The sequence below is a fragment of the Chinchilla lanigera genome, unplaced genomic scaffold, assembly GCF_000276665.1.
Source record: "Chinchilla lanigera isolate Chin_1 unplaced genomic scaffold, ChiLan1.0 scaffold00024, whole genome shotgun sequence".
NCBI classification, from domain to species: Eukaryota; Metazoa; Chordata; class Mammalia; order Rodentia; family Chinchillidae; genus Chinchilla; species Chinchilla lanigera.
The window spans coordinates 14779981-14798978 of NW_004955425.1; the positions used below are offsets into that span (position 1 = coordinate 14779981).

Genomic DNA, 18998 nt, shown 5'->3' on the forward strand with positions numbered 1-18998 from the left:
ATCTGTTAAAAGCCCACTGATATAAATCTCCTCAAAAGCAAGGGCAATGTCTTGTCCATTTGTATATCCCTCACAGAGCTAGCAATGGCTTGTATGTGATTGGTATTAAAAGATACTTGTTGGCGCTATTGATCATTCAGAGAGTAAAAATTATTCTACCCCTAGTATGATAATACCCATAGGGCACAAAACCATAAATAAAATGAGGTCTCAATTTCAGAGTTTACCACCAGGCACACCATTTTGCCCAGCTTTCAAATTCACAAAGACCTAAAACATTTTTCATTAGGCTTAATTCCAACGCAAATGAGAAACGAAGTTGTTCAAAATGCAAAATTAAATTAAGCTATCCTTTCTATGATTCTTTCAATGCATTTTTAATCTTTAAAACCAGAACAGCATTTGTCTTATTTCTATCAATCTATCATCTATCCTTCTGTCTCTATTAGTTATCTTTCTATCTGCAATAAAAGATTGATAAAACAAATTAAGTCCAAGTTGTTGATGATGAACATTGCAATAAGGCAGACTTCCATGTGATTTTTCCTTTTCCTCATACCTCTCATACGTTTGTGGGTGTTTGAAATCATTATGTGAATTTACATTTGATTTATACAATCAGAAAAAGCAACATATTCATTATGCAAAACAAGACCAAGGATTCAGCAAATGTGTGAATAAGAAGCTTTAGTCAAAGGTGACTCCTTACTGTAAATTGCAATGACTAGTACTACCATTAACAGGAACAGAGGCGGTGAGAAAAGGAACAGAGAGGAGAAGTTTTTAATCCAACTGCACACTCATGGAACTAGAAGTTCTTAAAAGGCTTCTGTGCAGAAATATGAAAGAGGAGTTTGGGAGAAAATTGGAGATGCCCATAAACAGCTCATGTGAGAGTGGAGTCACAAGGGAAGAGCTTAGTGCACCCAGACCATGCAGAGCTTGGACGTCAAGAGGCAAGGGGTAGACAGACCCAGGGGTATGGAAGGAGCTGATAATGAGAAAACACGAGAAGTGGTATGTGATGGTTCTCACATCATGATGAGAGTAAGAAGGCCACAGTGAAAAGACCAAACATTGGAAGGATGATGTCTGGAAAATCTGTAGTTCTTGGTGATCAGGTCTTTTTGTCTGTTCACCTGTAAGGACTAGGTAAACATGCTCTAAAAGAATGGTTAACCTTAGGAAGTGCTCAAGCAATGATAATGCATGAACACAGTATGGTATACACTGGTATTTGAGGTCTGAGCTTATTTCATAAAAGAATTAATTGGCAAAGAAGTAAAGAAAAACATAACAGGTCTAATAATAGTTTGAGCATCATACAGAGATTATCAACATAGATATCTTTGGCTTTTACATTATCATTATAGGTAAGATAGAAATAAATAAACATATCCAGTAAAAATAATTTTAACAGTCAAAATGCTAATAAAGAAAGATAATAATCAATGTCAGAGTTTTGGGAGAAACCAGAAAATGATACCTTGTCTGAGAACCTTTCCTGCAAAATGTAATCCACATAAAGAGCTGGCTTGAGGAATCCAGGGGTTGGGACTGGAGCAACCAAGAAGAAGCTGAAGGAAAAATCAAGTCCCAGAGACAGAAAAAAAGCTTTGTGAGCTCTGGGAACTGAAAAAATTTTAGTGTGTCTAGAATCCCATTGCTTTTATAACTGAAAATCATGCACAGCCTATATCCTCAGACAATTCAGTCTGGTGGCATATATGAATCTATCTCTCAATCCATATATCTTAGGTTATGATGGGCCCTGGTATAAGTGAAAGATAATAAGAATTAAGAAAGAGTAGTACAAAGACAAATCTTTGTAAGGAGAAGGGGAAGGCATCACCAAGGCAATATAAATAGAAGCTGTCAGATACCAGAGAAAGTGGCTAGTTTATCCAGACTTGAGAAGAAAAAGGAACTTCCGGAGACAATTGACCTGTTGCTTCTCCTGCAAACTCCAGTTGGGGTTCATGATAGGTAATAAATCCCACAGCTCTCCATACACTCTGTCTTCCTTGATGTCGTCCTCAGCATTGTGCTTCACAGGGAATCCTGGAAGTGAGGGCTCCATGGATGTCTCTGCTTTCAGAACGGAAGGATATCTGGGTTCGCGCTCTTGGAGTTCCTATAGGATGCAGAACAATGCTGGCTACTGGAATTGTTCTTTCACCCCCAGCTGTCGATTCTAGAAGGGGACACTGGGCCAGCTGTGAGAGGAGACGGGTGAGTCGATAAGGGATCAGTAACAATGTGGTGGCCAGAGTATTGCTGAGTAGTATTTGCAAATGCACTGTGTGATGATGGCAGGTTGGAAGACCAACTGAGTTAAGACTGCAGTGCTAAATTAAACAAGTGTCACTTCGAATAGAGATGGTAGAATCAAAATGGAAAGTAGGTATAACCAGCATAACGAAGACTTTAGGGATTGCTTTGGAAGTATCAGAAAGAAGAGGCCAGCATCATGGATGCATCTGGTACCTGAGTGGCTGGAGACCAAATATATTCTACATGCAAATATATGTATATATTGGGAGTATAATACTTGCAAAATATACAGGTGGAGATGTAAATCCAGACCCAAAGTCCAAAAAAAAAAAAAAAAAAAGAGAGATTGGTATTGGTGATACAAATAGCAAGAACTAGTTATAGGGACAATTGAAACCATGACAGCTGATGAAATAATTATAGCTTTTGACCCCAGCTGTTAGCTGTTGTTCACATCATATGGGGACTTTAAATAATAGAGAACAATTTTTTTTTTCAGAAAGTAGAAACAACCCCAAAATGTCAAAACCACAACCATCTGAATTCTCCAGCTATGCATTTGGCAGAAGCTGAACACCAGCATCCACAGAGAAGACATTCTGTCTTGTAGAACCAATATTGCTAGGGCAAAATTCTTAGTTTGGACATGAACAGTATATGATATTTGACAAACTGTTGGTCTAAGAATTTTTATTTTCCTCTGTAATCTGACCAGACTTGCAAATGATCCATTTGATTGCTTACTACAATCAAATGTATATCTAGTAGTAGTGACTTGACAAAATCCGAAAAAGTTTACATACACAAATTAGATGGACTATGAGTAAAGACTTGGAAGTGGATGCACAGATTCTTTCTGAGTTGTTTGTTTGTTTGTTTGTTTTTTCTTTCAGGGCCCCATGTAGTTCTCAATCTCTCCTGGCAAAATCAATTTGAGTTTGGTGACTCTGTAAGGGCCAGCAAGGGAAGAAGTACGAGACTGGCAGTTCTAAAGCAGTCTACATGGTACTCATCAAGAAAGACCAGACGAATCTGTTTGCTTTGTGTGACTCTTACATACCTACTCATAATTTCATTCCCCAAGTAAGGGGTACTTCATAGCGCACGTACAGTTTGACAGTCTGCCTTCATTTATCTCAAGGTTCAGCAGTTCATCCTTAGTTATAACAGCAAAATCTTTATTTTCTTGGATGAACAATAAATGATATTCTATGTTATTTGAAAATTATTTCAAAGTCTCTGTCCATGGCAGTAAGTTCATGTGAATTTTATATGTTAGTGAGACTTTTTGTTCTTTGTAATTGCTTTATAAATTATAAAAGTCATGCTTTTTTTTGAGACACAAGTTATACACAGCATAAAAGTTAAAAAAGAAAGGCAGGACTATCTATGGTCATTTGAAACTTGAGCGTCATTTTCTGTTTAAATGACATTTGTAAAGATATAGATGACATCTGCAAAAAGATCAACGTGCTACCTTGATTTTCATCCCTCCTTTTATCTAAGAAAATATCTAAGCAATTGCTCCTTGTCAGCATTTACGGAGGTACTTCATTCTTTGTATAATCTAATGGTATTATGCAGTAAAGAGTTCCCATTATTTAACCATGACCTCATTGATAATACTATGCTGAGATTGTAGAAGAGACTGCGTAACTTTATACAACATTTTTATGCACATGCACTTGTAGAATACAATCTTAGAAACTGACTTACTAGGTCAAATAGTAAATATATTTTTATCTGTAGCTGATATTGCCAAATTGTCCTCCAAAGGAATGATGATCTTTGCCTTCAGTGGTATGAATAAGAATATCTACTTCTCTTGACCCTCCTCTAATGCAACATTTTAAAAACCATTTTGGATCTTTGTCAATCTAATAAGTGAAATGTGGTTATGTTGTAGTTTAGTCTTCATTTGAAAAATGGTATTTCATTGCTGTTTGACTTGCGTTTTTATTTCTTTTGCAGTGAATCATGTACAAGAATCCTGCAGTGACTATGCAGCAAATCACATACAGTGAATTATAAGAAGTGAATCACGGGAAAATATCTTTTGCACATTTTCCCCCTGGCTCTTCACCATTGTTTCTTACTTGGAAAAACTGTTTGTTCACTAAAAAGCTAATGTTTATGTATTTTTGTTACAAACATATTTACCCAGTTTGTCATTCTATTGCTACATTTACTCAGTTTATTGTTCAATTTTTGAATTTGTATATAACATTTTTATGATACTAATATATTTAATGAGCTGAAATTTATGCCTTCTATGCTTTCTTGTTTTATATCTTGTTTAAAAAGCATTGTCACTATTGCAATTGTAAAGTCAATGTTTTGCTATGTTTGGTTTTTATTTATTGTTTAATTATGTGACCCATCTGGAAATGTTTTGGACATAAGGATTAAGGTAGAAATGCAATTTAATATGTTTTAAAACCTAAACTATTTATAATATTCTACCCCTGCCCTATGCTTTATCATATACCAAAATCCCTTATGTAGTTCAGTCTATTTATTAACCTTATTATGTTCATCTTCTTGCGTGCCTGTTTGTGTTGCAGAACTAATTATCTTGGTAAATTTAGCTGTATTGTACAGTTAAATATATTAAAAGCTCTCCCTCATTTTTTTCTTTCTTTTACTATTTTTCAGCTTCCTTCATGTTTAGTTTAGCATGAAATTTTTGAATGAACTTATGTAGTGACTAAAAATTGACTTCTTGTTGATAGCCTTATGGAGATTTTGTTACATGTATAGATCAATTTAGGAGAAATTGGTACTTCTTAAGATATCAAGACATCTTATCACTAAGAAGAGAGTGTATCTTTCTATTTGTTAAATTATTCAAGTATAATTCTCAACATCATTTTAAAGTTTTCTTCATATATATCTTATATACTTAAGTTAATTTCTATATATTCTGTAACTTTAGTTTATGGCCTAAAGGGAATCCTTTCTTCAGATGATATGCATTGCGTTATATTTGTACATAGAAAATCATTGCTTTTGTGTTATTTCAGGTTAAGGGTTAATAGTTACTTAGGTTTTAATATGCTTTTCTAAGCTATCTAATCTTATATGAATAAATGATGAATTTCACTTCTTATTTCAATTTCTGTATTTCTCAGTTCTTTTATCTGATTTCACTAACTTTTTTCTCCAGAAAATAGTGGTGATATAGTTATGATACCTTTTGCTATTCAGAAATGTTAAACAATAATGTAGGAAAATCTGCCAATCTGTTCTTTAGCTTCTGGGTTTCATGTCTTGCTTCAGAAGATTTTGCCCAACCTCCAAATGCTAAAGACACATTCCATATTTTCTTCTAATATTTATAGTTTTCATTTTACACTGAGGTCTTTAATCCATCTGGAATTTATTTCTATATATTGGATGAGATAGTAATCTAACTTTATGCTTTCCAGATGTACTGCAAAATTTCCCAACATCATTTATAAAATTGGTCATCCTCTTTTCATTGGCTTAAAATGCCACTTTAATCATATTCTAAGTAGATTTGTTTTGTTTTTCAAGTTACATCTTAAAAACCATAAAGGAAATGAATTATAGTAGAGACAAAGACATGAAATGTAGGCAAAATATAGTAGACATTGAGATAAAATTTTTCACTCACTATTTAATGTATATAATAAAATACATAAGTCAGTCATAACAAAATACAAATACTTAAAAAAAAAATAGTCTTATACAGTGTTCCTGTAGGAAAGAGTCAGAAAATTAGCACCTGTAAAATATAAGGCTGCTGCAGTTAGTTATTCAAATATCCTTTGGCTACTGCCATCATATAGAAAGTTATGTGAAGTCTGATGCTGTAAACACCTTCTAGCTACCTGGTTTAACCTTATTAGGTATTTCCAAGAGCAGACCAAAATATCCCCTAAGTAAAAGCAAAACATAGAATTAGAAAAAGTAATGGTCTTTTTTTCTCTAAAATTCAAGATTGTTCTGTTCTTCTCTTGCATCTTTCAGGCTCTGCTGCGTACCCTAAGTGGCCCTTTTTGGAGTAGAGTGAAGATCGTCAGCGGCCTGGCTTTTGCCATTCTTTTGCTGTTTCAATAGAATAACTGATTAAGAGCCATTACTATTAAGTGCCAAAGATGAAAAGAATCAATGCTCAATTCTGAAACCTGGTGGAAATTCCAAACCATAAGAATCCTATTGCTTTGTAAATTTTCTATTAATCAATAAGTTAATGGTTTATATTACAGTACCAAATATTGAAATTTCTTGCCTACATCTATATAGCTATAAGGACTACTGAAATTCGACCAGTCTAGTGGATAAATTTGTCTGAGACTCTTCACTGAAAGATTTGAAAGAATGCTATTCACCAATTTGAGTTTTTATTTTCTTATGTTATCACAGTTTAACTAAAAAGTAACAGAATAATCAAAGAATAGTTTACTCATTTTATAACATTATCATGTCATCTGAGACTCACCCAGTAAGGGCAAATGAAACACATAAAATAGTCTCAAAGTGTGTTTCTACACAGTGTCATTAAAACATTTACACTGTGTTTTCTTACAAATACTATAGAATACTGTGTTTGTAGGGATGAGATTTGATTGAGCTTTGGTCGAACAAGATAACACTGATGGCGATAAAAACAGGCCCACCAAACACAAATAAACCCCTCTCTTCAGCGGTTGGAAACTGGCATGTGTTGGGTCTGGGGGCTGGAGCTGGGTGAGGTGGGGGTAGAGGGGATGACCCGTATCACATCATATGCATGATATAAATCAGTTAGCTTATTACAAATAAAATGCAAGTCCCTGGATGCCAAAACACTGGAGACAACTGATATTCTAGCCACTTTAGAGCAAATGCTTGGATATTTTAAAACATTACAATGTTTAGCTGTCCACAGTAGAAACATACAATTAACTGAGTTTTATCAGGGGTACAAGCTGGACTTAGGGTTCTTTTCAAAAAACTAAACAAAAACAGATTTCTTTAAATAAAAAGCTAGAAAGACAACCAACCTAAGAGAATACAAGTACTGGCAGTTAGATTAGAAAATGTTGCTCTTAGCAGATTTCCCTGGAAAACGTGACAGAATATATGTCTATTTTTATCGTAATTAATTGCCAAGATGGTCCTGGGTGCTCTTTGACTTCCTGGCACTCTAAAAAAAGCCAGATTTTGGACATGCTTTTTCTTTCCCAGGCCTTTGGAGGAGTGCTAATTGCAAAATACTTTATTTAAACACTAGAAACTCATTCACGAATCCAAGCCAAGTCTCAGATTTAAAAGCACTTAAAAATATCCTTGCAACAGCCTTACTACTTTATACTAAAAATAGAGGCTCAGTGTTTGTTTTGCTGGAAGAAAAAAATTAAAACATGAAAAGTATGCCACGAGCAAATCTGCAGTAATAAGCAGCACATATATGTTGTGGAAGAAAAAAGTCAACATAAAACTGTCAACATAAAAACAGGTTCTGCAGAGGCATTTTTATAAATAGCAGTTATTATTTTGCTTTCCATTGCTAAGCATTTGAAATAGCATGCCCTTAAAGTTGTCAAGTTCTTTATTTCACATAAATATAATTTCCTGACCATAACTTGCATAAAATTATTATGTATAATTATAAATGTATCCCACACATTTCATGTGTAATTTTACAGCCCTTATATTGTTAAAATTCAGAGCATAGGAAGAGAAGAAAGATTTATTGAAAAATATACATTACTCTATGTAAAATCAGAAGGTATTCGTGAAACTTTTTTATCAAATGCTTGATGGATGGTATGCCACACAGAGATTTATAGACAGAACTGTTCCAAATGGTTGACAATAGGTCACAGCCTGTTAGGGGCATTCCTGCCTGAAAAGGTCCTTTTGAATTCCTGAGCATACTAACATAGGCGGAACGATGCTTAAAACCCTTAGGACTTCGGAATTCTTTGCTTAATATATAATTGCTGCTACACAATCAAGTAAATTTTCCCACTATATCTTTAAAAACAAATCACTTTAAAGGTTTCAGAATCACCTCCATCTGGAAAGTACGAAGGTGTGTCAAGGGGACAAAATGGCTATTTAAATGGTAGGAAACGGAAATGTTGACACAGGAGAAGAATAGAATTGCCTGATGCCCGTGATTCCGAGGCCAGCTCCCCACCTCCCTCCATCCCTGACCGCAGGCCACGGCTAGGGGGCCGCACCGTCCACCCATCGTCCCGGCCGGAGACCAGCTCCAGGGACTCCAGGCTGGAGCAGATGCACCTGTGCTTGCTGCTGCTGGCAGACACCGGACGGCCGTGGACACCTTCATCCACGCTCCGCAGCATCCCTGCGTCTGCTCGGGCAATGGAGAAAACCGCAGTGAGGGCTAATCGCACCGCAGGTCCTCTTCGAAGTGGAGACTGCGGCCGTGCTAGCTCTTCGCCGTCCCTCCTGCCGCGCCACAGCAGACAGGCAACTGAACGGCGTCCTGTGAGTGCTGTGGTGCCCAAGCCAGACGCAACAGAGCTCCTGCAGGAGCACGTGTGCCCGGCACAGCAGCTCTCCCGGAGGCCTGTGCGGCGCAAATCCGCTTCCCCGACCGCGAGGCTGGGCAGATGCGTCCACCGCCGCCAGACCCCGGGAGGTCGTCGTGAGGCCCTCGTCCCTCACTTGCTCTGCATTCAGGACGTGCATTTTTGATGTTGGAAGGACACGGCAGGGGAGATCAGAGGACACAGTCGCACACCGGAGCCCAAGCCCAAAGCCTCTGTGTTCTCAGGTAGCAGCCGTGACAGTTTGCCCTGAATCCTTCGCGGGCACCTCATCGCAATCTTGTCCACTGCTCTTCAAACGGTTCCGCAGGAAGAAATCACTTAGTGACTTAACAACTGTGACATCTTAGAGCGTCACAGGGAAGCGGCAGACATTAGCACTAACCCAAGTTCCTTCCGTTTCATTGCAGAAAGGAAGTTCTTTGGCTTTCCTTTAAGATCACCTTTTCATGATGCTTCTTTGAAAATCATCAGGTGCTGAGATGGGAGGAAAAGAAAAAGAGGGCGGGGTCCACAAGGAGGGCGGGAAACGTCCATCCTTCCAGCTGCGTCCTGCTGGGAATGAAGGACTACGGTGTGGGACAAGAGGCTTCAGAGGCGGCCGGTGAGACTTGCAGAGCAATAGCCAGGCCCTCCCTGGAGCCGCCCTCGCCGGGGCCAAGCCCGCTCTCAGGGCGTCCCACGGAGCAGCCCGGCTCCGCTTTGAGGCCTTCCGGCTGCCGGTGCAGGGAAGCTCGGAAAGCAGACGCCAGAGCCACCAAGCGGTACAGGTGCAGCAGCACCACGAGGAGGTTCTTGACGGCGAAGAACACCAGCATCTGATTGATCACACTGAAATGCGCCATCAGGATGAGGCGCAAGGTGAGGAAGGGGCCGTCTTGGATGAAGACACTGATCCCGATGTTCCACAGGTCGGAGCTGTACTGGCAGAAGAACATGCTGGGGAATCCCCTGGCTGTCACAGACGAGGGGCACACCACCTGCTGCACTGGAAGCGCAAGACAGACCAGTTAACTCTCCCCACAATGTAGACATGTTAGACTGATGCGATGGGGCAGGTCGATGACCCTGGGTGCCCTGATCATGAATAGTGGGAAATGATGGAAACTTTCCCCCATCTCCTCGCCCCTATTTCCCACCCACCTAAACCATTTCCCACTGCTCTCCCTTCGGGGAAGGCACAGTCAGATGATAGGGGGAGTAAAGGAGATGCCAGCTGCATTTTAGGGTCTGCAGGGCAGGGGTACAGCCCAGAAGTGGGCTCGAGGCCTCAGGTCAGGGAGCCCAAATGCAGTAAATCTAGCAGTGAGGTGCTGGCCGCCAGACTTCACTTCTCTAGGACTCAGGTTTTTCTTTTGAAGACTGGGCTAAAAATAGCTGGGAAGAGAGGGGTGTTTGTTCATTGGCTCCTCTTGCTCCCATTAGAATAGTACGCCCACCTTTCTCTCCACTTTCTTCTCAATCTTCCCTTGGGATAAAGAGTGACTTGCTTGACTGCTAAGTGTGGCAGATGGAGCTACATATACGTGGCCCGGCTCCCTCTAGATACTCTCTTTAGGATCAACATATTTAGTGGTTCACTCACTAAGTCATATGTGCAAATTGTGCTGCGAAAATTCAAGTGCTTATTTTCAAATTTAAATTCATGTCAAGTTCCCTTTTCTAATGGTGGATAGAGGAGCCCCACATACATGCCATTGTTATTTGTTTTGCCCTAATTCCTTTTGCTTTTGCTTCACAATTTACAGGAAAGACTGGATATAGTTACTAATTTTACAGTAATTATAGAGGAACAAAAAGAAGGTTCAATCAACAGATAAACTTTTTAAATTTCTAAAACGTAAATTTAATTCAGGGTCAGTGGCAGAAAATGATCCTTTAATAATAATGAAGCCTTCCATGTGGAGTTTTTAAACAAAGAATGCCTTTTTCTTGCTAGAGCCTGCAAATATTATGAAGCTGCTCTGATATGGACGAACATAATGTACTGTTTGTTGGAAAATACAATACTGATTTAGTCAGAAGTAACATTTGGTCTTTGTTTTTCAAACAGCTGCATAACATTATCACCTCTCAAAGTTTACAAAATTCCTTTCTTAAATAAAAATTTTCTGCAAAGCAGTAAACCACAAGATATCAGAGGGTGAGAATCAGCAGTGAATGACAGAAGAAAAATATTTTAGGATTAGTAACTGCCTTTTCTAAGAAGTCAGTGTCATGAAGTAGATCACAAAGGGTCCCTCCAAAGATATTAAGTGATATGAAAAGTGGTCACACCCACACACTAGCTATTATTCTACCAGGTGACTAATGAGTATCTTGTACTAACTCATGATATATTATTAGCTCATATTTATTTATAATCAATAATTAGGTTTTTGGTATTTTGAAAAAGCTGCAGCAATCTTTTCCTGTCTCTTCTGTTGACAATTTTATTTCAGAAAGTGGATGCTATGATCTAAAATGCTTCAAATTTCTGAACTTATCAAAGTGAACCCAAAAAAGATACAGAAAGTAGTTAAAAATCCCTCTCTCAAGGATTAATTCTAATCGTGAGGCTGGCAGGTAGAGAGTCTCAAAAAGTCAGCCAGACCAAGAAAAATATAATAATTAAATTCTACAGTTTCATCAAAGTAACATGGCATCCAGGAAAATTCCCAAATCAAAATTCCAGGGTATCATGGACTTATGGTGTCTCTCTAGGTGAGTGAAGGCAAACCACCTAGAGCATGCAATGATACTAACAGCCCGCCGCAGCATGTGTGTCACAGGACTGCCACCACTGCCCAAGGTCAACCATGTCAGGACCAACTTTCTGTGGTGGTAAAAATGTGACGTAACCTTCCTGTCAAAAATAGTAACTATCATGGCAACCGAGCATTTCACACAGGGCTAGTGTGACAGAAGATTTGAGCTTTTAATTTTCCTCAAATTTGCAAAGCTACATGTGGCTGTGGGTACTGTACTAGACAAGGCAGCTGCAGACATCACTAATATGAAATTCCTGGAAATAGTTCACTTCTTGGAAGGTTTGCTTAGTTGTGTTTTGTTTTTTGAGACAGGGTCTCACTGTGTAGTCCAGGCTAGCCTCAAACACACAGCAATCCTCCTGCCTCAGCTTCTCGAGTGCTGAGATTACAGGTGTGCACCACCACACTTGGCCACTTCTTGGAAAGTCTTAAAGGTTTATATCTTTGTTGAAGTAAAAACAAATGAGATTCCAAGGGTGCCCTCTGAAGAAAATTTTAATTTTGCATATGAGGCCCTGAAACTGGTCTTATTGCCTTAACACATGGCAAGATAAAGGAATGAAAATAATCCCTTATAAATATGGAGAAACACTGGATGTGTTGGTATACTCTTGTAATTCCAGCTACTTGGGAGGCTGAGGAGGGAGGATTATAGGTTCAAGCTCAGCCCAGGCAATTCAGTTACTTAATAAAATTCTGTCTCAAAATAAAAATTAAAAAAGCTGGCATGTAGCTCAGTGTGAAAGTACAAGATTCAATTCCTGGTACCTGGGTAAAGGATATAGCTCAGTGGTACAGTGCTTGCCTGGCAGGAGCAGGGTCATGAGTTTCATTCTCAGCATCAAAAAAAAAAAAAAAAAAAGAAAGAAATTACAATTCCTTAACAGGCGGGGGCAGAGGGGAAAGAAAGGGAAGACAAGGGAATGGAGAGAAACAATTTAGCAAAGTTTTTTAAAACACAGCTTATTGAATCATTATAAGAATCATCAACTCTAGCTATTGTGATTACTATCCCATTTCATGGGTGGAAAAAACTGAGGCGTAGACATGTTAACTAATTCTCAGGAAGTTTCACAAATCATTAGTGGTAGAAAAAGTGTTTGAAATGAATACAAATCTATGGTATTATCTAATCAATATCTTGAGACCTCTACACCTGAATGAATCCAGTCAGAGCTCTCCTAAATTTTAGTCTATTTTCTTTCTAAGCTGAACTGGAACTACAGTGGGGATATCAGAAGGGTAATCCCATCCACTGCTTCCTTATCTTTAGCATAGTTTAAATCAGTTGTAATTTTCTGTTTCTTTGTACAGGTATTGGACATGGAGATGCAGGACACAGGTTACACTGGTAAGATTATGGTGCTTGGTTTTGATTTGTTCGGTTTGGTTTGGAGACAGAATTCACTATGTAGTTCTGGCTGGTTTAAACTCAGAGTGTGGCCCAGGCTGGCCTCAAACTTGTGGTGAGTTTCCTGCTTCAGCCTCCCAAGTGCTGAGATTGCAGGTGTGCATCACCATACCTGAGTCCTTGCAGAAATATTAGCCATTTACCTGCCAGGTCAAGTGGAAACTGCAGCATGCTCCACGTCCATATCACAAGGATGGCGCAGACAAGTGAAGTGTTAGTCCTAGAATGTGGACAAAATTTAAATTAGTAACTAAAAGCACGGTGACCTTCTGAAGACAGAAATCTCAATGTATATTTGAGTGTATTTTTAATAAGTCTCTTGTGAGTTAGTGCAGTAGCTTGGTGACATATTAAATACACGAAAAAAATCCGTGCTTGATCACAATGAAATGAAGAAAAAGAAGTGAAATAAGAAAACTCTGACACCTAAAAATCTAACACTTACAACAAGCATAAGCATAAATTATAACAAAGCTTCTTATATTTTTTCCCTTTAGTTTTACAAAATAATAGAAATAGTACAGGAAAGAGATATTAGGGGAAACAGATTTTTTATTTTATTTTAAAGAAAATAGTACAAAAAAGAGAAAAGAACAAAAACAAATTAACAAACACAGAGACACAAATAAAACAACATAAAAATAATAAAAACAATACAGAATTTCAGACAAGGTGTCAGGAAATTAACGGTGGTGTTGTGTTATATATTGATATTTTCAAATTGGTTACTCAGATAAATATAGGCATGTAAGATTGATCAGACAATTAGAAATTAACTGTTCCTTTCAATAAAGCAATAGAAATTAATAGAACAATTATCTTAGCTATACTGTGTACATATATATATATGTACTACAGTTATCTTAGCCATATATATATATTATATACATAAGAAAATATATTTTTCCTTTCCTTTTTTCTATTCTCTTTTCTGTCATCCCAGTTGTTTTTTTTTCCTTTTGGGAAGTTTCTTTCCCTTTCACAATATCTAATGTACCTTTCAGATTTTATTTACTCTGTCAGATTCTTACAGTAGGTAGACAATGCGATGGAAAACATTAGATACTGACATGAATTTTCAGCAGTCTGATTTCAAGAAAATGTAGGAGCAAGGACTGATGATTCTTCCCAGAATGCAAGACTAATTGAAAAGAAATCTCAGAAGAGGACCAGATGATACTCCAAAAGCAGAATCTCAGCATGTAAAAGAAAACTGCTCTGAAATGGAAAAAAAAAAAAGGGGGGGAGAGATAAATGCAATAAACAAAATTTACACTAGATAAACTAGTATATTTGTGCGCATGCGTGTGTGCATGTTTGGTTGGGGGTTTTGTTGGTTGGTTTGTTTCATTTTTCTGAAGGACAGGGGTCAAACCCGGGGTCTCATGAATGCTAGGCCTGTGCTCTTCTCTTATGTTCACTCACACCAGGGTCCACAACATGCGTTCATGAAAAGAATGGTTGTTTGGGGAAGTACACAAAGGTCATAAATCGAGAAGAAGGACCTGGGAGACTAAACTCCAAAAGCACAGAGGTTACAGAAACGTAAAGGATATTAAAGAACTATCAAAGTTACATTTATTTTCAGTAAATATACCAAGGAAGTAATCAACTTAAAGTCAGTGGTGCAATGACAGATTTTTTTTTCCATCTTTTGTCAAGAGGGAATTTTCAGCTGGAGAGGGCAGGAAATTATAAGGCCAGAGTAATTGAAACTCAACTGCATGGAGAGATTGCAAGGGACATCTAAATGCTTCAAGGGCTGAGATGCTAAAAACTAAATCTTAAGACTGAGAGAATCTGTAAATGAAATTTCTAAACTACCGTTATCTGTCTAGGAAGTTAATGATGGACAGATGATTGGAGACAGAAAAATGAAGTCTCAACTTTCAAAAAGAAACAGAAATATATCCGAAACTACAAAAGACATATTACTATTGATGCCTAGTGTATATAAGTGATTCTTCACATGATTTTTGAGAGTCCTTATGGAAGACCATAATTATTAAGAATCAGTGCGAGTTTTCTGAGAACAATTGCACTCAACTAAGCTTATTTCTTCTTCCATTTTAAAAAATAGAATTGGGATTACTAAGCAGGTAATACTACGTAAATTGATGTCAGATATGTGGGTTTAAATAAGCCTCCCATAAAAAATTCTCCCATAGTGCCCTTGTTAGCAAAATTAAGAAATATTCTCAGTGTGAGTACTAAGTTGATTTCTATCTGTGTAAAAGACTCTTCAAAGGGAGCGAGCCCTCTAATGTGCTGCTACAGGCTCCATCTACAATTCTCTTCTACTTCACATTTCGTTAATGACCTGGATAATAACACCACAGAAGGCTTCTCATGTGCACATATGACGTGGAGCTTGGGTAGAAAACCAGCACCTGGAGAACACAATCAAGATCCAGAAGTTATAACTACATATTATCAATTAAGATAAAATAAGATAGAGAAGATGGCTCAGGGATTTTCCCTATTATCTATGAGCCCAGAATGCGACATGATTAATGATTGTCTAAAGTTATATGCAATCACGGATCAATTCATGAGAAATATAAAGTTTAAAATTTAAATAAAAGTGTGCTAGGCCTGCATACTGTACCTTTCCCTCTTTACAATATCAATGTCTCTACACAGTAGACTTTCAGTAGATGCCTTGATTTTTAAATAATGCCAGGTACAGTTTCTGATTTTTCTCCCTTATGTAACAAGGAGTTTTCTAAATGTTTAAGTCCATGATCACACAGAGTCCTCCTATCAACTTGACAAATTAGACATAATTATTATATCAGTTGACTAAAAAGAAAACCAAGGCACAGAGAGCTGAGAAAATGTGTACCAAGTAATGTGGTTGTAAGAATTGGGAGCAGAAATCAAAACTAGATAGCTGATTTCAGCAGACACCTTTTCAATCACCGCACTGCACTATTTACAGGGATGAAATGGAAAATTTCAGTTTAGTCTATTTGACAGTGTTCAGAACATACCTGAAATGTTATATATTATGCTTCATGTTTTATAAGAGACTTTTATAAATTTACTGGTAGCAGACAGAGACTGTGAGATAGAAAGGGAGTTCCAAGTCATATTATATGAGGGTAGCTAAAGAAACTAAAAACTAGAGAAGATTCCATAGAGGTTTTTTTTTTATATGTTTAAGTTGCTATAATGGAGGAAAGAAATTAGATTTGTGTCTTCTGACTTTCCAAGGCCAATTCAGGCTCAAAGGATTTTACTTGCATCTGTCAGAATCCATCATAGAATAAAGTACTTTCTAATAATATTGCCTCAAGACACAAAAAGTATCTACTTGGTTTATCCTCTACTAGGATTTTTAAAACAAGGCCTACAGAAAGAAATAAAACTTGTTGATACTTAGGAGAGGACTTTCCAATAGATGCAAAATAGATTTTTCTTAAGATGGCCACGTTTGAAGTTCCTTATAATCTCAAACTTCAATAATTCACCAGAAACAAATGTGCCATTTGACTGCAGGGCAGTAAAATGCAGTAGTATGGCAGGCAATCAGGTACCAAGTAAACAGGGTTCCAAAACAAGCTCCCACTCCCTAGAGAAACAGGATGTGGGGCTCTAATTCCCTATAGATCATTTACCACCTATGGGAAAGGAAACGAGGAGTTTAACATCTGAATACCTTTTAACCATCTGTATTATAATGAAAATTACAAAAAAAGAGAAAATTACAATACTTATTGGATTTTATGTGATGATTTTGAGTGTGACACTTTCATCTTTTAAGCATAGGAAGATCTTGGCAAAGCACCTGACACAGGTAAAATATGGGAGAACATTGCAAAATAGTTACTTTTTATTACATGTAATCTTGAGAGTTGCTAAAACTCTCTTGCTTATAAAATGGTAATAATAGTATTGCCTTACAGTGTTAAACAGTAACTCATTAAATTAAAGGCCTTACTGTACTGGATACACAGCAAGTGGTAAACAAATATTAGCTAAAACTATTATTACTATAAACATGAAATCTGAAATCCTTTGTGGCTCAATTTCATCCTCTGAAAAAGTAGCCCACCTCTAGCCCAGATATCCCCAATTCTAAACATACAATATTGAATGTTTTGTAGTGAAATGTTATCTATGCAAACCCAAAATATAGAAGGATATGTGTGTTGAGAAAGACACTGGGAGAGTGAACAAAAATAGTTTTGGAAAAGTAGGTCAAAAAATTTTAAAGTAGACAAGTATGAATTATTAAATTAGACAGTGAAATTACTCAGGAAGGTTAAATGTTGGAATGTAAATAAATCACTCAGTTTAAGTGGCTAACAGTCGAGATCTGCAGAGGAATTTTGGAGTGGTTTATGTACCAGTGTACCACATGTACAATTTGCCTTCACAAGTGTCAAATGAAAAGCATGGTAAAAAATGGATTTTACTCATAAGCAGACAAAAGGTCTGTAGAAATACAGATATCTATGTATCACTTTTCCACTTGTGGAACTTGGTGAATTAGCACACCCAACCAGATGTGGGGATATTAAAAATAAAAATTCACACTTTGCCAATTTGCTTGGCTATCTCTTTTCAGATATATAAATACTCTTATAAAGAAGAAATAATCAGTGAGCAGAATTCAGCTAGCTGTTTGAAAAAGAAACATTTGACAAACCCATTAAGAGAAAGAAAAAATAATATAGAGATAAAGAAAGAAAACAAAGTTCTAAACTATCCCAAAAGAAATATTTCATCAAGCAAAATAAAAAGAAAACAGTATAAACATAGGACGATTTCCTTTTCTTTAGTCAAATACAATGAAATATCAGTAATGCTATGGAAAAAGGTTTTTATCTCTCATAAATGATTTGTGCTCAGAAAAACATTGCTCCTAGTACCTCCATAGATGTAGATAACCAATAAACTGTTGTTGGCAGTAATATTGAAATTCAGACTTGTGGAAATGTTGTAAGGTAGCTATAGAAGAATGAAAAGGTCAGTAACTTCTCCTCCCATCAGCTATATATAACTCTGGGCAGATTGTCAAAAATAAGCATTCAACAGTCTGGAAATCAACCAGCAGCAAACAGCAAACTGAGTCAAATTTATTCATGGAAAGCTGGGAGAACAGTTGGTAAGAACAGTAAGAGTCTGCAGCACTCTTGCACCTGTATATAGTTATATCCTTCACTTGCCTATGGTAAAGAAAATTCCACTGCCACAGGAATTTTAAACAGGCAAGAAAGAATTCACTCATGACTATGGCAGTGTGGGAGAGAGACTACTTCAATAAGGCAGAAAGATTGAATGGAATTCTGTAAAACAAAAAGGAGAAATTTAAACATTGGGGTGAACTAGTGCAAAAGTCCTGGAGGATCTTGGAGGTGAAGTAATTACATCACCTGAGTGTGGTAACTGGCACAAATCAAAAGAGACTGGCAGACAGGGGCCCTGTCTTTCTTTATGGCATTCTGAACACAAATTGCATTCTTTGTGTTTCAAAAATAGGGCTCTGAGGTTCTTTGAGCAAGAAGATATTCTAGGGTTGGCAAGGCTGGGAAAAGATTTATATCTCAAAGATGCAAAAAAAGAACTCAAAATTTCAAATTTTCTAAAGTAAATGACTTCAGACAAAGGAAACCAAGGACGTAGAGTCAGAAAAACTGTGTGTAAAGTTAACTCAAATTGTGAATATGTCAAGGACGTCCTGATCCAGCAGCTTGAGAGTTTTCCCAGGGAGGGCTTGGTGATGACAAAGAGGCTTCTTGAGGCCAGAAGTTGCTGACTTGCTCTAGAAAGGAGTATGGAATCTCACACCAGCAGTTGTGGTCACTAAAAGTAACAAATCTAATTGGAAATGAAAAGGAAAATCCACATCTTCTACTTGAAGGTTGCCGTCTAATTTGGGGTGAATGATGAACTCATTTTAAATTTCATGGAGAAATTCTAAAAGTAAGAGAAATATGAGGGCCTATATAAGTTTTCCTGTATGCTTGACTGATTGGAAAATTTTATGCAGTGAAGATGCAAGAGGGTCTAATTTAAATTAGCAGCTGA

General features: G+C 37.3%; 1 protein-coding gene across 1 annotated transcript in view; it reads right to left on the reverse strand.

Moving 5' to 3' along the window:
* Positions 1-7459: 7459 nt before the first annotated feature.
* Tmem26 (transmembrane protein 26) overlaps positions 7460-18998 on the reverse strand; it is a 41157-nt gene continuing 29618 nt past the window's right edge. The window contains exons 5-6 of the mRNA XM_005385944.2: positions 13106-13182; positions 7460-9789 (exon numbers count right to left, since the gene is read on the reverse strand). Of these exons, the coding sequence (XP_005386001.1) occupies positions 9371-9789; positions 13106-13182 (496 nt within the window). The 3' untranslated portion in view covers positions 7460-9370. The remainder of the gene's footprint in view (positions 9790-13105; positions 13183-18998) is intronic.